The sequence below is a fragment of the Lepisma saccharinum genome, chromosome 9 (genome assembly GCF_977018435.1).
Source record: "Lepisma saccharinum chromosome 9, izLepSacc3.1, whole genome shotgun sequence".
Lineage (NCBI taxonomy): Eukaryota > Metazoa > Arthropoda > Insecta > Zygentoma > Lepismatidae > Lepisma > Lepisma saccharinum.
In genome coordinates, this window is record NC_139237.1 from 8,179,875 (window position 1) to 8,207,016 (window position 27,142).

Here is a 27,142-nt window from a genome sequence, read left to right on the forward strand (position 1 = left end):
GCCGGGTTTATATGCTATTCTGTAATTTCGTTTTTCCAGGATGCATCCGAGTTCCTCTTCTTTGTTGTAGGAAAGTGGTTTTTGGCTTTTTTCTGTTTTTTTTTCCTTTCTTTCACTTTTATCAGGTTCTGGTCTATTACACTGGGGCTGTAGCCATTAACCTTTTGTGTCCCAAGCATCTCAATCGAGATACCCAAATGTAACCCTCACTCTCCCAAGCATCACGATCGAGATGCTGTGTCAAGGTCGTAGTTTTTACATTATAACTTTTCTATTTTTAGCTAGAATTTCGAATTTTTTTTATATATTGTTCCTAACACATGTATTTAACAGAAATGTTTTTCTGCATTTTTTTTTGTCTTCATGAAAATGGAGGGGGAAAAAGGGAAAAGGGACTTCTCTTTTGTTTCTCTTTTCAAGGTCAATTTTTTGCCGACAAAGGAACACCGGCTTTGTTGTTCTAAAGCAATGCTTTTCACTCCCGCCTGTGAACTGCTTTCGAAGGAAGCTTGTTTATCAGTATCGGATGTCAAAATGAAAGTTTTCCATGAGGGGGTGGGTGGTGGGGGGATGGGGAAGACTGGTTGCTGAATCTGCGTTGTAAGAATGGAATTTTGAAGCGCGCTGAAGGAAACCTTTGTGTTTTTAGCACAAGTGTCCACAAGTTGCGACAGGGGTTACCCTGCATTGTCTAAAAATAGAATTTCAAGCAGTTGCAGGAATTGGTGCTCATTTTTCAATGCGTTCTAGCTTTTCGTCCGTGAATGTTGTCCGTAGGTGTCGTTTTGTGCCCAAGTACGAGGACATTTTTTGGGTGAAGTGACAATTTTTTAAAATAATTTTTGGGGGTTTTCTCCCTTCCCCCTCCATATATACGCCAAATTTGAATACATTTTGCATTTTGTGCATTTTGACCTTTTTTCGGGGGGGGGGGGGACACCATTTTTTAAGAAAAGTATTTTTGAGGGGATTTTCCCCCTTTCCCCCTCCATATGTACGCCGAATGTGCATAAATTATATATCGTCTGAATCTATGATTCATTCTGCATACAACGGTATATCTTTCATATCTCTAGGGCATTTAGTTTCTGAGCTATAGTCATTTCAAGGTACCGCTGCATTTTGAAGCTTGAATCAGTGGACATTCCTTTTGGGGGTACAACACAAGTTACATTGGTCATACGACAATGATGCAAATATTTTTCTGTTTCTTACATGCCAGCGATAATTTCTATGTGCATTTTGAACTTTTCATATCCTTTTTTCGGCGGGGCTAAACCTCATTTTTTAAGAAAAAAGAATATTTTCACTTGATTTCCCCCCCTTTCCCCCTCCATATATGCGCCGAATGTGCATAAATTATATATCGTCTAGATCTGTGATTCATTCTGCGTATAACGGTATATCTTTCATATCTCTAGGGCATTTAGTTTCTTAGCTATAGTCATTTCAAGGTACCGCTGCATTTTGAAGCTTGACCATTCCTTTTGGTGTACAACTCAAGTTACATTGGTCATACGACAATGATGCAAATATTTTTCTGTTTGGCAGCGATAATTTCTATGTGCATTTTGAACTTTTCATATCTTTTTTTTCAGGGGGGGCGGGGGCCGAAACCCCATTTTTAAGAAAAAAGTATTTTCAGGGGATTTCCCCCTTTCCCCCTCCATATATATGCCGAACGTGCATAAATTATATATCGTCTAAATCTGTGATTCATTCTGCGTACAACGGTATATCTTTCATATCTCTAGGGCATTTAGTTTCTGAGCTATAGTCATTTCAAGGTACCGCTGCATTTTGAAGCTTGAATCAGTGACCATTCCTTTTGGGGGTACAACTCAAGTTACATTGGTCATATGATAATAATGCAAATATTTTTGTGTTCCTTACATGTCGGCGATCATTTCCATGTGCATGTCGACACTGTCATGTATTTTTGCTTGGGGGGAGGGTGGGGAACCAAATTTTTTTTTCCGAAGTTTTGGAATTTTGAGAGTTAGCCCCCTCCCCCCCCGCCACATGTACGCCGAATTTGCATACATTTCATATAGTCTGAATCTCTGGTTCATTCCGCGTACAACGGTATATCACTCATCTCTCTAGGGCAATTAGTCTCCGATCTACACTCATTTAATTGAAACTCTGCATTTTGCTCAAAATCGGCTCGGGACAGAGAGGCTTACATGTGAAAAAGGCCTTGGGTCTCAAAAGGTTAAGGGAGGCCTGTTTTCTTATAATGTCCAATTCTTCTTGTAGCAGTTGGTTGTTGGAACTTAAGTGTACGGCTCTTCTGACAAAGTTGTTCCAGATGTTGTCTTTTTGACCTGGTGGGTGGTTGGAATGTTTATGTATGAATCGGGATCTTGCTGTGAGTTTGCGGTAGATTTAGTTGCAAAACTATTGTTTTCTCTGAATATGTTGATGTCGAGGAAATTGAAGGTCCCGTTCTTTTCTTTCTCTGTGTTAACTTGAATGGAGTCACATACCCGGTTCCAGCTGTTGACATAATCTTCGAACATTTCCTCATCTTGATATATAATGAGGAAGTCATCTACGTATCGGTGTGAAATGATGTGTGGGAATGGTTGTTTTGACCGGATGTCCTCTTCATAGACTTCAAGAACTAAATTTGCTAGCCACGGGGAAAGTGGGTTTCCCATGGCTAACCCTTCTGCTTGGTGGAAAATTTTCTTTTCAAAAGTGAAGAATTCATTGTTGAGGCATATTTTCAGGGCTTGCAGGAAATCCTCTCTGATGAGTGGTTCGATTCTTTTTTTGGCAAGCAGTACCCAAAGCCCTTGGACATACGCAGTTCTTCCGGTTTATTCAAACACATTATAGAAACCAACCACCAACTTTCACAGGATTGCGTTTCATTCATTGCACAGGCGAAAGGAAAAACAGAACGGGATGTTAAGGAAGTGGTACACATAATCAAAATGACAAATAATCTCAATGACAATTTATGTGGAAATCTTTATTCTTCTTGGTACAACACAGTAAAACTCAAAAATCCATCTCCGCCAACCAATAATCCAAACATACAAAGACTTACCAACACTGCAATTCCGCAACGACATCTACCGGCGGACACATCAAGTAACGCCTGTGTAACGACAACTGCATCCAATCCGTCTTTCCTCGACCAGACCTGAAGATTACTCCGTGAAGGAGTTGAAAGCTTGGAAGAACTCCTAAGTGTTTTTCATTGTGCTGTTTGTGTGTTATTTTAGTGTTTTAATAAACTTTTATTACAGTATATTTTGTTTACAAATCTGGTTTGATCTCCATTGGAAGTATGTTGCTCAGTGGTTTAGGATCCCACTTGAACCCTGCTGGTACAGATCTGTGCCATCAGGTATTTTACCTATGCCTGGTTGGTACATATTTGTACCAATCAGCGTTGTCGTGTGGCATGAGGTTGGCAATACTGAAATTGCTTCATGCCGGAAAACCACCATAAGAATCATTGCAAAGTTTGACTAACAAGAAGATGCAAGTTTACAACCAATAAGCAGTCTTATTGCTAGAGAAGTCATGGTCGAATTGAAGGAAATGATAATTTATCAGGGTGGTGGGCAGAGAATAAGGTGGCAGAAAAGATGCAGGCGTGGCTTTTATCTAACCTCCACCACCCTAGGTCCATCAACTTGTTGCCCCTGTTCATCCCTGACTGCAATTCCCTTGATTATTATGTGTGGGGCATAGTCAAGGCAAAGGTCAGCACCACGACATCAAGGGTGTCCTAAAGGTTTCCATAACGGTTTCCATCATGGAGGTGATGGACACGAGGAGGTCAAATACAACTGCAGTCAGTTTGAAGACTCCAGCAAAGAATTTCATTCTGCATATTCTTTACTACTTCTGTACAGTCAATTTTGAGTTGAAACAACCCCATTAGCTGTAAATGGAATCGTTACAACCCAGAAGTCTTCATGACCGTATGAAAAATGTATTAATTTCTTCCCTGAATTTCACTTGTTTTTTCCTACGATGTTTTGGACTTACCTCGATGCCTGTTCATATTCTAAATATCTTAAATATCAATAAAAAATAACACTGGCCTGCAAAGATTTTGTTGCTTTGATGAATTTAGCTAATTTATAACAAAAAATGTTGGGTCATTTTCCCCATCACATAAAGATTCTATAGAATTACATTTTTGTGTATACTGTAAATTCTCTTTTAATTGTGTTACAAGAGCACACCATCATATTTTGTCTGGAATATTTTAATTCTAAGTATTATTTGCATGAAGTACAATTTCTTAGCTTCAGACACCAACCTCCGTGCCAGAGGGGTAAGCACATCGTGCTATGATGTCAGGAGTCCCAGTTTTGAATCTTGTCCTGGGTATTGGTGTTCTTTGTAAGTGTCCCTTCATCAGTTTCATCATATGATCATTCATCCTTATCTTTGCGATTAGCCACAAGTAGTAAAAAAGCGATGTAAAATAAACTAAATCAGTCAATCAATCATGGTATCAGACAGCATTCCTAAGTACACCCTTGAATGGAGAAAACTGCCCACTCTTGAAAAATTCAAAGTCGAAATCTGCACGATGTGACAACAAAGTAGGGCAGTATAGCAAAACTCATATACGAAAAAGTAACATCATCAGTACATTGATGTTATAAGTAATTGGTGTATTTACTTAATTGTGATGAATAGTTACAGATATTTAAACAACTTTCGATCGATACATTTTACTACACATTCTTTGCTCCTGCTTAATTTTCAAATACTGCTATTGCTGCAGATAACTTGAAGGAAGTTGTTCACAGTTTTCAGCACTGTATCATCTGGAATTAAATCGTGGCAGTCTTCCCAAGTCAGTTTTTGCTTGTTGAGGATTTGAAAGCAGGTGCTTATATTCCCAAAATAATCATACACAAATTATACAAACATTTTCATGGACATTTAATTTAATATAATTCATGTTATGTAATAATATGTACCTCTCTTTATAGTTTATGTGGAAAAACATACCAATAGGCCTATTCAAATGTAAAGTTGCAACATGTGGTTGCACAAAACATACCAACGTATCTAGTGAACCCAGAAGAGCTTGTAAATGGGAGAGAGCTGGAGTGGTTGGTTAGTGCATCCTCCTTATAAACTCGGTCTGACATTTTGATCGGCTGTTTAAGTCTTTTCTTAGTACATTGCAAAAAGCCATGGAGGCTCATAGTGAAGTGCTCCACACATCACAGTATTGCCCACTGTGTGGGCATAATGCGATCAGCACCATGTTCCTGCTGTCTTTACTCCCAGGGATGTCCCCAGTTAATGTATTTTGTTAGATGCTAAGTGAACCACAGAGCTGCCTTGTGCAGGGACAACATCGAAAAAAATCTGACCTTAGATCACGCATCCTGGAAATAGAACTCGAATCCCCCACGTACCTAGTCATATCATAAATTCTGTTATAAAGTTTAGACAGGGATGGCAACACTGGTTGGCAAGGTTGGATCAAACTACAACCGCTATCATTGTGTGTTTGGCTGTGGTAGTGGAAAGGTGAATTTCACTGCGAGTCGGGTGTATACGAGAACCGTGTGGCAGTAATCGCACTGTACAAAGTTGGCAAATCACCATCGGACATTTTCAACTCCCTGAAAAAGCTGAATATCAGCAGGATGTTTGTGCATCGAACCATCAACAGATACCGTGACACAGGGACAATTGAGGACCGCCCCAGGAAAGGTAGACCTCACAGCGTGAGGAGCCAGAAGCTTGAGAAAGCAGTGGCGGGGCAGATTTGACGAAATCCTTTCAGGAAACAAGTAGTGATGGCTTGAGAGCTGAACATTTCGAGAATGCTGATGTCGCGTGTGCTCCTAAGTGACCTAGGACTTCGTGCTTATCGGCGAAGTACTGGTCACTTCCTCACTCCACAGCTTAAGGCCCAGAGGTAAGGTGACCAGACGTCCTCTTTAATCCGGACATGTCCTCCTTTTTAGGTGTCTGTCCGGCATCTGGACTGATTTTTGAGAAATCCGTAAATGTCCTCCTTGTTTGGAAAGAGTATAGCATCGAACATAGCAAATGTGCTGCACAGAGAATGTATCCATGCATAAGGATCATCATTTGTTATTTTACATCTAAAACATATCGCTTGGAGCACGTTAAATTTTCGAGCAATGCTCACTGAACATCTGGGAGCTGATCTACCATCACTTTATCCAAACATGTCATTCAGTATTATAAGAGAGTATACTATCTTACAGTCTCTGCATTTCCATTACGAGTCATATGTACGCGATACAGAAACACGTAATGAGAATTTTAATTATTGAGTAATATTTGGTAGTGACTGCTGCCATGTTCTTTTTCTGCTGTAACCTCAAGAGAGACATGCATGTGGCAGCAGACTCGGTCTTTATTTTATCGTGATTTCATCATGCTATGTATACAATTACGTCTGTAACACATACTGTGAAGTTTTAGCGATTACTTACACAAGAATGTTTTAAGATTTTGTTCAACGTCAGTCAGGTTTATGTCCCTTAGCATTCTTCTAATAATAAACCTAAATGTTCTCAGGGTTAGGTTAGGTTCTGTTAGCATTAAAATAATATCGCTAAATGCTTTCTATAAAAATTAGTTCTAAATTACCTGTACATTCATTCCCACTAGTTATAAACTTGCATTTTCTCGTCTTCATGTGTTCTTAAGATTTGTAACATCCTCTTAGCAGACGAATTACGTGGCAGGAGCAAATTTGATGCATTGTCTTACTGCTGACACGCGTGTGGCAGCAGACTCGGCCGTAATATTTACTTTTATGAAATAAAAAAGTGTAAGTTCAACAATGAAAGCAAGAAAATGTTAAGGTTTTAAGGATGGGAGAAACGAATATGAGGCAGAGTGTAAAGTAGTCAGTCACTTTCCCCTGTTGATGAAACCCTGCCAGAAATGCTCACGGCAATAAAATTATACTTCTTGTCCCAACCTAAACTACATAATATATTAATTTAGTTTTGGAAATAGGTTAAATGAAAAAAAAAATATCCCATCCCGATCTTCGGGATCCCGAACAGTCAGGATTCCAAATGGGCATTTTAAAAAGTGATAAATACTTGATGTTTTCTGCATTGGAAGTGTCTGAAACTTCTCGGAATTTTTTTTTTTTTTTTTTCAGAAAAGGAAACGATAACTCAATTTTGAACATTTTCCATCCAGAAATTTCATTTTTTCCCATCCCGAACACAGGGTTTAAAAACATTTCTCATGCCAGACCCATTCAAAAAAATTTTGTCTGGCACAGCCTGGGTTCAAAATGGAAATTTGCTCAAACGGAACGCTTTACTTTCGTTATCATGCTTTTGTCTGTTTTTTTATCTCCAATTATGATAGTGATGAAATGGAACGATAAAGGTTCCAGCTATTCATGAAACCAGAATGCCGTTCTGGTCAACTCCGGTGCATTTTGGGGCCTAACAGCCCCTCCGCCCCTCACCTTCATCGGGTAAACTAGGATTAAGAGTTATAATTTAAAACGTTGTGGGATTTTTTTTGCGGTGTCCTCTTTTTTGGGGCTTTGTCCTCTTTTTTCGCCATGCACTGTCCTCTTGTTTGCATGTATGTGTCTGGTCACCCTACCAGCAGAAAATGAAAAGACTCCTTCAGCGTTACGCAAATGGTGGCCACAGGTGGATCCTTTTGACGGACGAAAAAATCTTCACGATTGAAGAGTCTTCAGGGTGGCGACAGACCTGGAAAACTGGGAAAAGTAAGGGAATTTGAGGTGTCAAAAAAAGTCGGAAATGTCAGGGAATTTTGTCTGGATTTTTTTTTTTTTTTTTTTTATCGTAATGGAACTGCTCAGGAACAAGAAATCTTGTTGCTAAGTTTCGGCCTCAACTTTTAGGCCCCTTTTAGCACAACACAACTACAGTGCCAGAAACCACTGATGGCAGGAGGAAGGAGAGAGAGAAATTTCCAGATTGGCAGAAAAATGTGTTAAGACTCCAAATATTACGTGGAAAATACATTGAATTATCCTCTTTTCTTGTCCATATGAGAGTAGTAAGAGGACAGAACTGTATACACATGGAGGGGATGGGAGTGGGTGGCGTTGTCCGATAGTTGTCGGACATCGTACACCGTACACTTAGTTTTGCCCATCCACTTGGGTGGGGGGGCTAGCTGGGGCTAACTTTATTCATGCCTTTATCCATTACAAAAATCATCACAGGCATTCTCCTTGGGAGACAGGTGATCTCCACATAATTATCCAAAAGAAATGGAATCGTTAAAAGGAATAAATACGCTATTATAGATTGTTATAAATTTATTAAAGAACACATTTCTTCTTTGGAATAAGGAAGGTATAATTTTAATATGTGATAGTATTAATCGGTAATCCTGTGTTTATGGTACTGAGCAAATTATAATACTGCAAGGCATTTAAAACGTCAATCTACATAGCTAATGGAATGGTACAAATTTGAATATCCTTAATTTCTATACAACGAAACTTCGCATTTTCCTAATTTTACTACAACTGAGAACCACTTGCGACTACATTTGTGAAGAAAACTTTAAGATATTACACCAATTACGTATTTCTTTTATCTAAATCTAAAACTTCACTGTTTTTGCTCATCTGTATAAATTTTGAAAAACATTGTCGGTCAACTACAATTTCCCTTTCTATGTTTAACAGTGATATGGAAGAAAATTTGTCTTGTCATGGTTGGTTGACCTTAGCCATGTTTTTATACGTCTAATTGCAGCTGTAGCCAAAGACACTGGCAGTTTTCCGTAGGTGTCCAATTAATCTCCATCAACTGAAATTGATCATCTACCCAGGGTGCGATTTATGGTTTTATGAGAGGGAAGAGAGGGGACGAAATTAGTTGGTTTGCTAGAAAAATTAAAAGTCATTGATCAGTATTAATCTTAATAATCGTATAGATGTTTGCAAAGAGCTCCGCAGAATGCTATTTAGTAGGTTGTATTTACTTTCCAATTCCATTCATTTAAACCTCGCATGCAGATCTTCTTTTTTACCAATATACAATGCATACTTATAATTGCACGTTATTTACTTAATCAAGGCCACCCCCAAGATTTTTTCTGGGGGGGGGGGCAGTACTTTAAAGTGGAGGAAAGGTGCTGTTCCCCAGTTTAGATAGATCATATTCTCATTGATAAAAGAAGGCATACTAATATAATTGACGTTCGTTCACATAGAGTTGCTGACTGTGCCAGTGACCATTATTTAGTAATTGCTAAATTAAGAGAAAGACTCTCGGGTTATAAATCATAACCAACAAAATCTAAAAGCTCTAAAATTTAATACAGGAAACTTTGCTGATGATAGAATTAAGAAAGATTACCAAATTAAACTGGCAAATAGATTCAATATTTTGCAGGATTTAAATGACGATGAAAATATAAATGAAACAGACGTAAATAAGAATTGGGAGATATGATATCTCTCAAGCATCCCCACCACTAGGATAATTTGCATATACACTTAATCTGCTGTCTTTCACAGCACCCCTCGTTAATGTTTTCACGATACAATTTCAAAATTTGAATTGCGTGAAGTCTTTCCAGATGTCTCCACCCCCTCTGCGGGTGCCCATGTGCTTAATATCTAATCGAACAGAAGCCAATGCTGTTGTAAGTTTCGTTAATTCAGATTATAGTCCAATACCTCCTATTGAACAGCAACGTATAAGTTTTGCCAACATTTAATGAGCAGCAACGTATCATAAAGAAATGCTTAATGAAATCATGTGTATTTTTATATGTGGATATACAACCTTAGTGACAATGAAGTTCGACCAGTCACAAATATAGGACTGTGTTGTGAAAGAAGGAGAACACATGCATATGCTGAACATATTTTATTCAGCAGGCTACATGGAACAAAGGAAAACATAAATTTCCGCTGCAACGCAGCAATGTATGGTGTCCACACAAAATAAAACATTTTCGTCCATCTACACGTGACATTGAAGTTTGACCACTGTTAGAGGAGATCCTGTTTACCATGGTGTGACGCTGCCCCGTCGGCGAATAACTGTGGCAATGCATCGGGGCATGCTGCGGACGAGTCGTTCAAGGTATTCCACATCGATGCGGTGCCATTCCTCCTGCAGGCAGGCGATAAGAGCAGCCACTGTCATGGGTCCCCTCTGTTGCACACGTCGCTTAAGAACACGCCACACATTCTCAATGGGCGAGAGGTCGGGACTCGATGGTGGCCATGGCAGAGTTCGCACTTGATGGCGAGTCAACCATTCTCTTGTCAGCCACGCTGTATGAGGCATGGCATTGTCGTGTTGCAAGATGAGACGCCGCCTGTGGAACAGGTGCCTTCGCACTGTGGGAAGATGCCGCTACAGTATGCGTGTATAGGCGTGTGCATTCACAATGCCCTCACAGACGTCTAGTGGCCCAACCCCAGATGCCGTCATGCATCCCCATACCATCACTGATGCAGGTTTCTGTACCCGACGTGCATAACATTTTGCTTCATTCTGTTCCTCCTTCCGACAAATGACTGTTTTCCGTATTTTCCCGTACACAACATTGAAAATGGATTCGTCCGTCCACAAAACCCTGTTCCACTGCCGAAATGTCCATCCCCGGTACATTCGTGCCCACCGTAGTCGATTGCCTTTGTTCAACATGGAAAGGAAGGGTTTACGTTTCGCCTTGTACACTCGGTAACCGCATCGCTGTAGGTAACGGCGAATGGTTCTGGTTGACACTTCAATGTGAAAGCGTTCTCGAGTCCACAGTCGTAATTCGGCCACAGAAACATGATTGTTGGTCTGGATATAGCGCCTAAATATCCATAGGTCACGCACGCTCAGCAGGCGTTTTCGATCGGGGGCCTTACCTGGCTCTGTAGTACCCGTATTTTGGTGGTGATTGATGGTGCAGTGGACGGTTGACTTGGGTAAGTTCAGTTGGCACCCTATTTTCCGTTCACTGAGTCCATCCCGTTGCAACTCCAACACTCTTCTCACGGTGTTGTCAATATGTTTGCCCCTGGCCATGGTGATGATGCACTGCGGTTCCTCGGTGCACAGCACACGCTTATATACGGCGGACTCCCTTATCGTGTCCGTGACGTCATGCTTCCGTCGAATGTGCCACTATCTGGAATTTTCCGTATGGGTCTGGTGCCTGGTCGAAGTTCAATGTCACGCGTATTGTTCCCCGTTTTCGTTCTTTACGTGACCTTGGGTGCAACATGCTGGGATCACGATTCTTACCTGCTCACATGCCTCCTCTTACACACATGCGTCACTTCTGCGGGTCACCCATTCCACCACCTATGCCTCTGTGCATTTAATCACGTATTCCTTTCTGGTCGAACTTCATTGTCACCAAGGTTGTATATGGGACTCTGAAATTAAGTACACTAAACTGGAACATAATAAGTATTATGACGCTTTCGGATCTTAAGAAATGTCTATTGAAGAAGTGAAATAAGGAAACTAAGAATTATTTTGCCTACTATTACCAAATTCATAACCTCACAAGTTACTGAATTATCGTGAGAGATGTGCTACTCTTGGTCTCCCTGTAAGCTTAAGGATAAATTCATTTTTTTTATTAAAATAATTACCATTTGTGCCTGAAAACAGGGTCTGAATGAAACTGAAACTAATAAATGATGGCATGACGGATGTATAAAGTTGCTATCTATTATTATATATTATTTAATTATCCTGAAATCTAGGCTTTTAAATGATGATCGTCGACCAAATAATTTTTATATAACCCTGGCCAAGTGACTTCAAAAGAAAACTAATTGTGATATTCGAAGCAGGTTTTATATTATCACTTGGCCTATGCCTTCTTTAAATTTCTTTCTGAAATTCAATAGTCTAAGCTTGTTTGCTCGATGCCTGACTTTTACTATTAATAGACTCTCTATTAAAACAAATGATCATTCCTTCATCTCTGCCTTGATTTTAAAACAGTATGAGCACAACATGAAAGAATGATTTTCCGATAATTTCCAATCTCCAAAAGGTGATTAAGGTTTCTTGCTGTTATTCAACCAGCATAAGCATGTATCCTTCCACGCTAATCTTCCTGTGGGTTACATGAAACAACAAATAAGCTTCTTCTTACCTCCAGAAGAATTAATCTATACCGAGACTCCAAGATTTCTAGAGCAGCATCCCAAGAAGTGATCCACAAGATTCACCAGTTAACAGGAGAGTTGAACACAACTTTCAACTGCACTGCCTTCGTGCTGCAATGAAAAATCCATATCAACCTGGCACATCTGCATATATATATTGGTGATGCGCTGTAACACACACAAGAGACTTGGAAAGAGTGATTTCGCCAATAAACTGATGTAGTGATCACCACTTAATAAAACAATTATGCACGATTGAATCGCTTCTATAGAATCGCAACACATTCATGCGACATTTGGCGTACATCTTTAAATTTTCCCAACGCAATACAAATCCACAGAAACTAAATTCAATTCTTTGAACCGACTCCTTTTTCCTATCAAAACTGCTATTCTGTGTAAGTGTCAACAATGACTGCTTTTCTTTATCATGTTCGAAAGAAACACAATTGTCGGAACTCATTGTTGAAAGGTTGCATTTATGTAAACACTGGTTGCAATGCCACTATTGTTTGAATGTAACAATGTTTACCTAGCGCTCCAAGGTGGAAGATCAAAAGAAATAACAGTGATATATTTTCTTTGAAATCTGTTTTGGAACATATGGTCCCCGTAACAAGGCACATGCACTTCAACTTATATTGTATTCTACATTAGGACATAATTTGAAATTCTTTCCTTACCTGTGACTTCCACACCACAAGAGTAATACATGAAAGTTTCATGAGAATTATCAATTATCTAATATATGTGTGCAGTTTCTCTTTCCTTAATAATTTTATGCATATATCACATGCATTTGGGGGGGGGGGCTAATGGCTGGTTCTGGATTGCTTAGCCCCCCCTAGCCCGTACCTAACTATGCCTATGCATGCATTTGGGGTAGGGGGGCTAATGGCTGGTTCTGGATTGCTTAGCCCCCCTAGCCCGTACCTAACTATGCCTATGCGTCGTAGTAAGGCATTTTGTTGGACAAACTGAAGGAACATGGAAACAAATAGGCTCCATTGATACATACGATTTTTGTCAAATATCGCCACCCGACAAAGTATCTCATTACAACATGCGACAGAAATTTCATGCGTGGCACTCGTATGGAATTGATTTTTGTTGGATGTGTTGGGACTGCAACATCCAACAAAAATTGCATGCATAAACAAGAAGAGCTTTAGACTGCAAATATGCTGCTGGAATTTTATTACTCTTCTGGCTCACTTCACTTTATTTAATGTAGCAGTGCTTACGAAGGTTTTCTTTAATCATCCTGACGTATTAGTGATTTTGCACAATTTAACATACGTTTACAATGATATTGCACTATTCTTAGATATGAAAAAAAATCCAACAAAATGGGATAAAAAGGTGAAAAATGTGTTCAGACATCACTGCACATTCATAAACACAATTTTGGAGCAATTATCATTTTTCACGTTTTATGCATTTGTGAAAAATCAATGTCCCTACTAATTGGAAGTTACTTTCTGGCCACCCCTCGTATAAATCAGGTGGATGAATGCTATCACAAAGAAGTGAAACATAAATCTGCATTGGTGAACTTTATAAAAATTGGCAAGTGGATGCTCCCAACCTCAAATTTACTGCAACACTAGTATTGCAATGAAATTAATGCCACTCTTTGTCCTGTCTGTTTAAATTCCTGAGAAATGGTCATTAATCTCTCAATGAATGAAGTTAATGTCCAATATTATGAAATAAAATATGAATAATAAATATGTAAATATTTTAATATATTTACTCGAATCATTCAATCATAAAAGCAAATCACTTTCTTGAAGAATTGACTTTTCTCTGCCAGTCCTGCTAAATTTTCACTTTCCATCTACTGATTTATACGAGGGGTGGCCAGAAAGTAACTTCCAATTAGTAGGGACATTGATTTTTCACAAATGCAAAAAACGTGAAAAATGGTAATTGCTCCAAAGTTGTGTTTATGAATGTGCAGTGATGTCTGAACACATTTTTCACCCTTTCGAAGTATTGAAATAATGCTAATTTGGCATAAAATGCGAATTGTTTGGCGTTTTTTGAGATTTAATTTTTTTTAAATTTCCTAAATTATTATTAAATTATTATCAGCCACGTTAAATCATGTATTCCCCACGATTTTTTCAACTTCTATTAAAACCATTTGCATCACGGAGCAAAGTGGCAGGGTTCTAACAGGAGATCGAGTGCCTATCTACCGTCACACGGGAGCCACATCTTCAGTATTTGTCGCGTGAGATGTGTTTTGAATTATCAAGCTAAGTGCGCACCATCAGCATTTGTCGAGCGAGAAATAATGGAGCTCAGTCGTTAGGGCATCTGACTACCATGCGAAAGACCCGGGGTCGATCCCCTGTGGGGGAGAACCGGGATTCAAACTGCTCCAGAGCCCACCCAGCATCATATCAAGCATGTACCGGGAGGAAACTTTGAGGGATAAAGGTAGCCAGGAGCGTGGTGCTGATCACATCACCCCCACCTTCAGCCGTGATCAAGAAAGTGTGGGGTCTTAACACACCCCTAAACACCTTCATGGCAAAGTGCAGGGGAGCACTTTACTTTTACTTCCTCAAAAATCTGTTCCAACATATCAAACTGTCACAAAAATACATAGACCATGTGACCTACAATTTAAAATAATAGTTTAAAAGCAAAATGGAGTATTTAGTTTTGGTATATTTGGCAGAAAAATGTTCTAAAACAAAAACACGAATTTCGGGAAACGTAACACTAACAAGTCAAAAAAGATAATGTCAATTTTTGGTGCTATAATATATCGGTATCTGTCACATTAGATTGATTGATTTAATTTTTTTGGGTGTGTCGCCACTTATGGTCATTATGCACTCTTCAGTATATATGGGGAAAATTCCATTATCTAAAACCCTTACCTTAAAATTGAAAAGGGGGTATGGAAAATTACTTTCCCAAAATAACTTTCAAGATATCAAACTCTCACGAAGAGGTGTAGGCCTGTGACCTACAATTTGAAACAGTAGTTTAAAAACACCATGAAGGTATAATTTCAGATATTTGCCAGAAAATGCACTAAAATGAAAATGTGAATTTTCGGAAAAATAACATCAAATAGTAAAAAATAAAAAAAATACACCAAAAAAAAAATAATCAAAGTCCCTACCGATTAGGCACAAATGAAACAAGAATATCAGTTGTAATTTATTGCATTAGTAACAGTGAGTCCTAACCTAATTTTCTGCAAAATCACCACCGTTGTTCTGGCATTTGTCATAGCATGGCAATAAATTTTGTATGCTCATGACATATGTGTCTGACAGCAAAGACTGGAACTATCTCTACCGTAGTGTAGCTGTCAAATCCTTGTCCTGCCAGAAACCTCTTCAGTTGAACAAAGAGATGAAAGTCGGTACATGCATGCCAGGGCTGTACAGGGTGGTTCAAGATATCTCACCTAAAGTGATGCAAGGGGCCCGCGTGTCCTCAGCTGTATGGGGTTGTGCACATTCGATTGGCCTTCCGTGAATTGTCTGCACCATTGTCTGACCATACTATCACTGACAACTTCCGGTCTGCACACCTCACATGATTGCTCTTGGCTCTGTGCCAAATTCTGAGCATGCAAACATCTGATTACTACACGTAGGCTAGCTACATCACAGTCGGTGGGAGACTCTATGAGAGCTGCAATCCTTAATCTAAGACTGTCCTAAAACGGCTGCATTGCACCTGTACCAGATTACAGCTACATGCCACTTCTTCCTGCCTGCATGTGTGTGTATCGCTCTCCGAACACTAGTGCTGCGTATAGACACCATTGGAGCTTTTTCAGGATGCCTCTCGTATATGAACTTTCAGAAGCTGTTATTAACAGAGTGTTCCTGTTTTAATGTGTGGTTAGCTAAATCAGGTACCTATACAATGTAATTCTATAAATTCCTTGTGTTAAATTTCTATTACCTACATATCCTTTTCGTCAGCAATAATGGTATAACTGCATGTTGTCAGTTTCACAGTACTTCACTTGGATATACTGTACTGAAGCAGAAATCCCATTGATAATGTAAGGAAATATGCTACTTTCTTTTGTACAATTCAATTGTTTCACTTATATGCAAGAGTTAAGTTGTTTGCTTTACAGGGAAGAGAGAAGTAGCTTTATGCATCGAAAAATGAGTCCGCACTCATGGTTCTTGCACAAGCAGAGGGTTCCAAACCTCAGTGGAAATATCAACATATAATTCTGAGAATGTATAAGGAGACTGATAAATTACAAATTGTATTTCTTATTCAATCACTCTTCACTCTTATCTCATTTAGTCGTAACTTTAAAAATAATCAAGTATTTTATTATCAACTTAACTGCGTATGATAAAATTCCGTAATCCTTCCGTAGCTTGTGAATTGTAATAATTTTCCAAATTTACTATTTTGCTGTTTGAATTCAAATCATAGAGAATAGAGAATTAAGTCAATTTCATAGAAGATAATATTGGTACTTAACAAATCCATCCATACCTGGATCTGTATGAGTTTATTATTTCCATTTGCAAAAACATCGATTTAGTTTAGTTTGTAATTGTCAGGGAAAAATGTAAAATTTGTCCTGGAAAACTTGGAAAAGTCAGGGAATTTCATTTCTGCTTGTTTGTAGCCACCCTGATCTTACAATCGTCAAAACGACCATGTTTATGCCTCGACATCCCAGGAAGCTCGTGAAAACACACCACGGATCCTCAAAGGCCATCATCCAACCTCAGTGATGGTTTGGTGGGGCGTTTCGTACGATAGCACAACTGACCTGCACTTCTGTGAACATGGTGTAAAAACATCTGCAAAAGTGTTCCAAGAGACAGTGTTAGAGCCAGCCACTTGTGAAATCGTTGACCCGTACCATGTTCAGTAATGAGCCGTGGAGCTTCCAGCTGGACTCAGCACCGGCCCACAAGGCAAAGACCACACAGGAGTAGCTTCAGAGTAATGTACCTGATTTCATTGATCCGGCTGATTGGCACTCCAGTAGTCCTGACCTCAGCCTATTGGACTACAGGTTGTGGTCTGTTTTGGAGGGCATGGTCTGTAGGAATATGCATCCAAACCTTGCGAGTCCCCTCGAGACTGTGCGTGCTGCAATCGATGACTGGCCTCGGAGACTTCGGGCCTGTGTGAAGGCCAGAGGTGGCCATTTTGAACAGTGATTGGTGCTCTGTGGTGGCAAGACCTGTATATTTGTAACATCCAAATATTAATACATTAGCTTGCTCACTGTGCCTGGAGTTCATTATTAACTTTGTAACAGAATTTATGATATGACTAAGTACTAGTTAGTTGCTGCACTGACTGGACCACCATGGCTTCCAATAGGGCACTTACATAATAATCCCTGAGGCGCAACAGCCTGTGAGGGCACAGAACCTACCTACCGACCTCTGGCCTCACTTCGAAGTGGGAGATCATGCAACCAGTTACAGGGTGATGTGTGGTAAGCACGACAAACCCCCTGTCGTCGTCGTAGATTTCCACGATAGGGTTAAGCTGCTCATTCATTGCTCCCCAATTTCCTCATGATGGTGGGTGGTGACCGGTCCCATACACAGAACAAAATATCAGGAGAAAAGTTGTCATGCTTTTCCCAGGAGACTCGAACCTGTTCACGCCCTGTAGCCGGAGCCCAAAGCATGTCGTCTTAGACTGCATGGCCATCATGCAGGACTCAAAAGAGGCACTTACTAGAGACAACAGCAAATAATTGAAGACTTTGATCATTGTAACTACGAGGGGTGTCCCATAAGTAGTGAGCCTGATAGGGTTCCCATAGTTCAATCTGAAAATAATTTGAGGATTTGAAATAGCAATTCTTTGTAAGCGTATATGCAAAGCGGTGTCCAGTTCGAACCATCCTATACGTCTTTGCAGGAGCTAGAAGTGTGCTAAGTGCGTAACGTCAGAAAAGTGAAGAGAGAAGAGATGTGAGCAGTGATCAATTATCTGTTGAAAAAGAGGTTGAGTCGCAAGGAAATCCATGAGGATATGGTGACAACATTAGGAGAGGATGCTCCATCCTCTGCTACAGTGAAGAAATGGGTAGCCGAATGCTATGTACCGGAGCCAAAACAGGCATCAAAACAGTGGAAACACCCTGGTTCCCCCACCCCCAAAGAAGGCAAAGTTCGGTCCCTCTGCTGGGAAAGTGATGACGACAGTCTTCTGGGACTCTAAGGGTGTTTTGTGGGTTGATCATCTCCGAAAGGGAAACACCATGACCGGAGAGCATTATGCTTCCCTGGTGAGGCAATTACGGGATGTTTTGAAGACTAAGCGATGGGGAAAGCTCTCTAAAAGGGTGATTCTGCACCAGGACAATGCACGTGTTCACACATCGCTTGTTGCAATGAGAACCATCCGTGATTGTGGGTTCGAATTGTTGGAACATCCCCCTTATTCACCTGATCTTGCTCCATCAGACTTTCGTCTCTTCCCTAACCTGAAAAAAGGTTTGGGCAGTGTGCGTTATCAGTGTGATGATGACCTCATCAGTGCTGTGGGTGACTATTTTGCAAGCCTTGAGGAAAGCGTTTATGAGACTGGGATAAAATCACTGCTTTGGCAAAAGTGTGTGGACCTGCAGGAAGACTACATAGAAAAATAGGTTGCTATTGTGGTCCCATCCTGTTCTCTTCTAGTTTAGGCTCGCTACTTATGGGACACCCCTCGTATTATATTGGTTTTTCTTACAAGTAGTCTTATATTACATGACATACATTACATATTTGTTTTTTCACTTTAGTTTTTATTCCATTCATATTTTTCATTAAGTGTAATTTTTGAAATTTCAAAATTACTATCATCGAAGGGTGTTTCCTTAAATGTTCATGTATATGAAAGTCTTTGTTCCTGCTGCACTTTTGTCTTCATTATTCCTTTTTCAGTATTCATACATCCTTATATTATCCGTGTATGCTCTTAACTTTTTCTGATTTATTTTACTTCTCTTTTTGTGCCACTTTTGTCTAATTTGCGAAGATGGAGATGTGTGATGACATGATAAAATTGATGAATGGACAGTCACAAACATCCACCCCCAGGCCGGGATTTGAACCCAGGATCCCTAGCATCGTAGCATGATATGGTAACCACTCTGCCACGGGGGCCGGCTGTATGCTCTTAACTATGTAGCTAATGACAAGAGTAAGGTGGTAGAGCAACCTATGGCTAAAGGTTGCTTGCTAACAAGGTTATTATTATTATGTTGTATGTATAATTCTTATTCATCAATTTTTGTTGTTGTTGTTGCAGGTTGCGATCAATGAGTCGAATACCTGTGGAATACATTATTCGTTGGAAGTCCCAGATAGTCCAGGCTGACAACCGTGTTGCTGTTCCAACACCCGTTGTGAAGACTGTGATGGGTAAAAGTGGTTCTGCACCAAAGCTTTTAATTAATTTCTTTCTTTCACTTATCACCTTATTAACCCTAGTGACATAGTGAGAATGCTTGCAAGCAAAGTGAACTGTGTTTTGTTAGTTATTTGCAGGGATGTCAAAATAAATTAGTCGGATTGTTACATTCGATTGAAGTTGAGAAAAGTGCAACATTCTAAATACCAGAAATAACGAAGGAGATATTTTAAATAAAGAAGAGATAAATGTTGTTTTTACACAACGATGTGTGCACTTAAAGCAGCATGTTCTCCTACTTATATTAACATAATAACATGAACAATTGGAAAATAAACGATATTTAATTCAAGAGAAGCAAGCTACAATATATTAACGAAAACAAAACTATTTCTTCACTAGAAGGCAGTGTGCAGAATATCAGTGTGCACGTGTGTGAATAATAATAGTGTGAACCCTATTAGTGAAATAAGAAAGCTTTGGCACCAAAGACCTAAGAACAATATGTAAAATTTTCCCTAGTCCTTGTTTTTCAAGGAATATAGGTTAAGAAGTTATTTGTTGTGTATATTAATACATATTAATATTTGTCTTTGGGATTAGTGGATTGAATTATTTGATTCTTTCTTTCCTTTTTTTACGGACTTCAAAAACAAAACAAGTTTTTCATTGAGCATAGAAGGTAAAAATAACGAATATTCATTGCCAAGTTGTAATATTTCTATCTAGTGTCTTCTCATTCCAAAGATCAGGTGCAGTGCTGTAACGTTAGATCAAAACTTTGCACTTGAATTATTTAAGTGGTGAATGATTATACCTCAAGTTTATTTGCTAAAGTTCTCGCAGTATAGGAAGAGTAATAGTATATCAGGAAAATTACAATTTTTATACTTCGCAGCTTATTGGGTATATAATGTTGTGCACAATAATGGTATTATTAAATAATTTATGTATAATTTAACTTATTCTTCACAACATATCAGTATTGAATTGAGAACGTTTTCAAAAAGGTATTGAAGTGAATGACAGTGTAATATTAATTTTATCCAACCTGTGCAAAATTGCACATGGCCCCTTGCATGCTAAAAATGGATATGTGGATGGAGGTGAAAGTGAAGTACAATTAATATCATTATTAAATATGTTGCTTTATTGATTTCTTGAAATATTTTTGGTAGTCACTGCTTGATGCATTACTGTCTTTATGAAATATGAATATTTATTTACTTTGTTATTAAATAATGACATGCAATTGAAACAAGAAAAACTTACAAAGTGATTACTAGTAGCAATTTCCTTTTTAAAACTTGTTGATTTTTGTCGTTGAAGGATCTTGTATATTGCCTCAAAAGACAGTATGTATATGTCATAGTAATTTGCACACTAATGTTTCGTTTACAGTATAAATTTATGTGAGGTACAGAAGTTATTCTTATTTTCAAAATATGGAAACATTATATACATATGTATATAAACCATCTGATATAAATCGCTCAGGGCCTTGCATTTTTTAACTGTGTCCCTGTATCCAATCTTTTACTCAATCTTTTACTACATGAGTATTTCAATTCCAATTACTGAAAAATTCAATTTGGTATTATTTGACAAATTGTAATGTAACAGAGCCTAAAGTAGAAGAGATGAGGTTAAATTTATAAGCATGGCTATTCTGTAGTTAGGAATAGGTTCTTTTGTTTTCATCATTATAATATCTTACAGAAACACTTCAAACTTTTTATGGTCTCCATTAATGTGCAGAATTCTAAGGAATTTTACTTTATATGTTACTGTTTGCAATTGTAGACAAGGAATATTAAAGTCCATGTTTGTATATTAGACGATGCTAATATTTTCTTCATGCAAGTTTATTTCACTGGAATTTTATATACCGTCAAATATTTACAAACTACTTGAATAATTATTATTATCCATAGTATCATGCTGAAACCCAAGGTATTTACATTTTGGAAACCATAATACCACCAAATTTTCTGTGCTGTAGTTGTTCTCATACTCCTGTACCATTTTTGTTTTGATCCACTTTTGTGTTCCTTTCAGTGTGTTTGGCCACATTACACTTTTGATTTTCAAGTGCAAAAGTAAGTTGTTTCCATTACAAATCAATTGTTTGATATTAGAATATTACTCTACGCATTCCTCCATGCAACCGAACTTGTAGCAAGTATGAAGGTTGTGGAGTTTAAGGGAGATTTCAAACCAAAGCGACAAGTGACAGGCAACACATGTCGCTTGGGAATGAGCCAATCAGCAGCAACGTTTCACACCGTAGTTGCATGACGTGCCGCACAAGCCTGCGTTTGCTGAAATTCTCAAGCGACCTGTGTTGAGTGCTGCTTGGCACAGGTGTGAAATCTCCCTAAGAATGACACACATATGAGGCTGGAGACTTCAATAATTGTGTTTTTTTTCCTTGTTATGGTTCTGTTAACTTTCAATTATTATATTTAAAATGTGCTGCTGAAGTGAATTGGCATGCCAGGTGCAGTAGTGGTGTGAAACGTGAAGCATGGATGAGATATGTTAAGTTAAAATAATGGTGAAATAAATATAATTCGTTATTTTTTAGAATTAATTACTTGATACTGCATTCTTATTTTTATGAGTATTCTATGTTTTTATGGTGTTGCAAAGCAAATCAAAGATTGAAAAGTGTCCAAATTTGTAGAAGCAATTATAAAGCACACTTTAGCACAAAGATATTTGCACGTGTACCAGTGACACAGAAAATAGTTTCATTTGTGAACCTGAATTTTAAAAATGACTGCTGGTTTTGAATATAATGCATAATATCTTTTACCAACAAAACAAATATTATTTTGGTAGAGTACTAGGTGCATATAATTATAACACACACCAAGTTGGGAAAGAATATCCAATTTCAGCTACTCAATACCATTCTATTTTCAAATATTGTCCTTGTTCTATGAAATTCTTCTGTTAAAAGTTTACACTAATGGAATCAAAGTTCATCACTTCTGAACCACTGGATTCTAGTAAAAACCTACTGGGTTCCTATTTTTTTCCTGTAAATAAATATTTTGTAATGTTAAATATCTATAGTGTCTTGTTATCTCTATAATCACGGACACATTATTGTATTGGTACATGTGCAAAGGAATCATATGTGAGTGAGGTATGTTATTTTTCCCAATGTGTGGAATTGAATCAGTCTTGCCATGTTTCTCCTCTTTCAGTATTAATTTTCCGCATGTTATCAGTTTGCCTGTATTAGGATATTTTTACACTAATTCAAGGTATACATATTGTATTGAATTTTTTTTTTTGTAATGTACATGTGTTAAAAGCATAGAAATGTTACCGAAATCAATTTGAGGGTGAGTTTATAGAGACTGTGTTCTCTCCTTCCTTGGGAAGGGGTTGTAAATTATGTAAAGATCTCATTGCAGAGGTCGTTCTTGTAAAAGCAATTTCCAGATGTTCAGGGTAAATACCTTATTTATTGCTAAATATGTGCACACACTTGCATGTAATAAAAATGTACCTGTGACAATTGGATTTCTTTATTACAAAAACACAACTTATCTTACATTATAATTTGACACACACAGGTGATGTACTATGCAGAAATTAAAGTGAAAAATGCAGCTCTACGTGCTGAGGCATGGAACTAGTCTTGGTTTGGCCTGATTTTTTTGCGTATGGGTTCCTAGTATCTGTGCGTATCTTAGGGTGGTCCTTAGTTTACAACTGTTTTTTTTATTATTTATTTAATTATTTCGCCATTCATCATGCAAATAAACTGTGTTAAATTTCAATTCAATCCAACAATGGAAAGGTCTGTTGCAAAGCACTTTAAGTTTGAAGAGTTTAGGCCATCTCTCAAAGGAGTAACAGTGATATGCTAATATAATTAAGTATTTATTTTTACTAACATAAAATTCGATACACAGTTTAGTATTCTACTGTACTTACAAATTGATCATCAGTGGCAAGAACTATTTCTCCTAAGTTAAGATAATAACATGACCAGCGTGCATAATGGGAAGATGCAGTTCTATTGAAAAAGGAAAGATACAAGTACTTAGGAAAGAGCAAGAGGAGCTTAGGAAGCAGCTGTCCGAATATTCCAGAGTAATGAATTTACCCACACCCTTCAGGGAGCAGTGACAAAACTTCTTAGAACTCTGAAGAATATAATCTCGAAATTTCATCGCGATTCAAGTGCTCCACCAGAAGAAAATAAAAATTATCTACGTTTCATTACTCCAAAATCTGTTGCAGCCGTGGACAAATGCAAAGTAAGTGACAGAGAGACAGTCCATATTTTAAATCTTCCTACTGAAGCACTGCTTGGCTTCACGGCACTGTGAAAGCATTGGCCTCCTTCAGGATCTTCACCAATTCTTCTCTATCTGCTGCTCCCCTCCTCCAGTTTCTAACTTTCAACTCCTTCAAGTCTCTCTCTACATCCTGAGTCTCGATCTTCCTACTTTCCTCCTTCTTCCAGGTCTACCAACCAACACTTGCTTTAACAATCTGTCTTTATCCAGCCTTACATGTCCTAACCATTGTAGTCTTTCTTCTAATATCTGCTACTATGTCCAAGTCTTTGTATAAATCATGCAGTTCCTAATTTGTTCTTATTCTCCAGTGTCCATTCTCTACCACTGGTCCATAGACTTGTCTTAATATCTTCATTTCTTACCTTTTGTATTTAAAATCATCATGTCACTTTCTGTTACGGTCCATGTCTCACTCCCATACATCAGTATTGGCTCTACCATAGTCTTATATATTTTTATTTTCATATTTTTGCTTATTGCTCTAGATATAAAATGTGTTTTAGACTATAGTATCATCTATTACCTTCTACAAGTCTTGTTTTGATATCTTCTTTAGGAGCTCAAGTATTTGAACCTATTAACCTCTTCATAGTGCATAACATTTACATCGAATGTTTGTGCTGGCCCCAGTGGTGGAGTGGTTAAGAAAATTGTGCTATGATGCCAAGAGGTTCAAATTCCAGCTGGGGCATAGATGTTTGTGAGTGTCCATCAATTTCATCATATCATCTCTTATCCCCTTCTTCACAAATTAGCCAAAAGTAACACAAAAAGCGAAGTAAAATAAAGCAAATCAATCCAATGTTTGCCTCCTGGGGTTACTTTTTGTGACTCATGTATTTAGTCCTTTGTTGATTTATCAATAGTCTTGCTGTTTGTGCTGTTCCATGTATTTGTGTGGTTAGTTCTTCAGTTGCTTAAACTGACTTTCCGAGTATCACATTTGGGGCCAGATTTATATGCACTAAAAGAGCCAAAATATGCACTATAGGAGGCCAAGATATGCACTAAAAATTTTCTAAAGAACATATTTTAAGGTTCTGTACACCTTACACGTAAAGTAAAAATATCAGTAACTCACTGAACACAATTATCATCATCATCGTTCACAGTTTCCTGCCTCTGGCTGGGTCGGCGTAGAAGTCAAGTCTCTCCATTTTTCTTGGTCTTCCATCACTCCTCTCTTTCCACGGTGTTTCAATCTTGTCCTCTTCTAACACTCTCCACTATCTGCTCCTTCCACCGACATCTTGGTCTCCCCCTTGGCCTTATTCTCACTCCTTGTGCATTGTAAGCTCTTACTGGTAGTCTTTCTGCATCCATCCTATTCATGTGTCCGAACCATCTCATCTGTGCCTGATCTATCCTGTCCCGAAGCTTCACCACACCCACTGTCTGTCGGATCTCCTCATTTCTTATTCTATCCCTTCTAGTCTTTTCTCAATATACTCCTTAAAAATTTAATCTCCATTGCCTGCATCTTTCTCATGTCTCTCTCTGTCATTGTCCAAGTCTCTGCTCCATACATAATTATTGGCACATAGTATGTGTTATATATTGCCTTCTTGCATTTCATAGGTACATCCCTGTTCCATATTAATCTTCGAATGCTTTGATATATATAGTCCACCACCCATTTGTCCTCTTCTGAACACAATTATATATTGTGCTATTTAGGATCACGAAAAAGATACTAATTTACAAATGTTTTTAGTTTCATGTAAGAAAATGTTTATATTGCACACATTCCTTTGTCCGGAGGCTCGCTCTAAAAACTGCAATATTGCAATTATAATAATATATGTATCTTGTTGGAAACATCTTTTCAATGCATTAATCAATATGTTATTCTTTTACATTAACATTTCAATATACTAGACATTTATCGATGTTTTCATGTAGCAGAGCCTTGTGATTTGTCTTTGCATTTTGAAAGTATTCTCTCCATTTCACAAGATGTCACTGGACAGTCTTTCTTCATTTCATATCCCGTGTTGATATCTTGTAAAATTGATTTTCCGGTATTCAGGAATTTCAAATAAATAAATTTCAGTTGTGGAATACCCAGGCAAACCCTCGACAGGTTCCCCCTGCAACACTGAAATCACCTCTCGCAGCCACTGCAACCCTGGGTTTCTGGAAGCTATTGCTAACTGCTTCTCCAATTCATCTATCTCAACTTCTCCTGGTACTATTTTCTTTTGAGCAATATCGAAAAGAGATTGGATGGACAAAGGAAGAAAAATCTAATCTTTGTCCGTTAAAGACTATCAACGAAATTTTGCCATATTTTTAATACTTCATTTAAGATTCAGACCACAATGGTCTGTATGACCAAGTTCGGGGATTCAATCTGCAAATACTCTGAATGTCAATCCATCACCTTAACTGTCAATTCAAAGGATGCAATGCTGGATTGCTACCTTTAATGTGCAGTTCTGGTGGCAATAGAGTTCGCACACAGATAAATGTATTATAGGCAGATATTGAACACGGCACTATGAATCTGTGGTTCGCACCTACCGTAACACGTGAGTCGAACAAACGCTATTTGTTGTATGAGATTTAATGGAAAATAATGCACAACAATATTCCGTCCTTGTCCTCATAACAATAGCTTTAGACCAAAGACGAAAATCATCATTTTTTAACATAAATTGTGCTGCAGGTTATATACGATATATAATTGTGACAATTTTCCTTATCAAAACCAGGGACACAGATGCTATCTCAGTTTCTATGGGACTGCCATGTTTCTATTTCCAATTACTTTAATAGTAAAACAAGCACTTCAAATCACTACTCCTTTTGTGAAGAAAATCACCCAAAAATCATGTTTAATCCCCACCAGTATGTTGTTTGAATATTTAGCTGCAATCCATCGACAGACATAATCGAAAAAAGTTATTGTATTTTTATTGTCTAATTTAAGAAAAAATATGCTCATAGTGCATATCTTCATCATCTGACCATCATTCTCTTAGTTTCTAGTTGCTTCTTATTTTGTACTGAAATAACAGAATGATCCTTCACTAGGCTATACAGCAGCATTGTCTGCAAAAATTAACATGTGTTTATTAAAATAACAGTGTCCATGCCTCCGTAGGCAACAAATATTTTGTTACCAAACATGGAAGTTCTGTTTGAGCATGGTAAATTTGCATTTTGGCAAACTACTCTAAATACCTGAAATGTATTACATGTTTATAGCGTACTTGACATTAAATAACTCTGTCGGCAGTAGTAAACGCATCATTACTTTCTACCCACTGTTGGAGCAATATGCTGTTACATCTCTTCTTCGGCATTT

General features: G+C 38.2%; 1 protein-coding gene across 1 annotated transcript in view; it reads left to right on the top strand.

Moving 5' to 3' along the window:
* Positions 1-23,031, top strand: part of LOC145992324 (uncharacterized) — a 603,163-nt gene extending 580,132 nt beyond the window's left edge. Inside the window, exon 13 of the mRNA XM_083128705.1 lies at positions 19,406-23,031. Within this exon, the coding sequence (XP_082984831.1) occupies positions 19,406-19,595 (190 nt within the window). The 3' untranslated portion in view covers positions 19,596-23,031. The remainder of the gene's footprint in view (positions 1-19,405) is intronic.
* Positions 23,032-27,142: the final 4,111 nt, after the last annotated feature.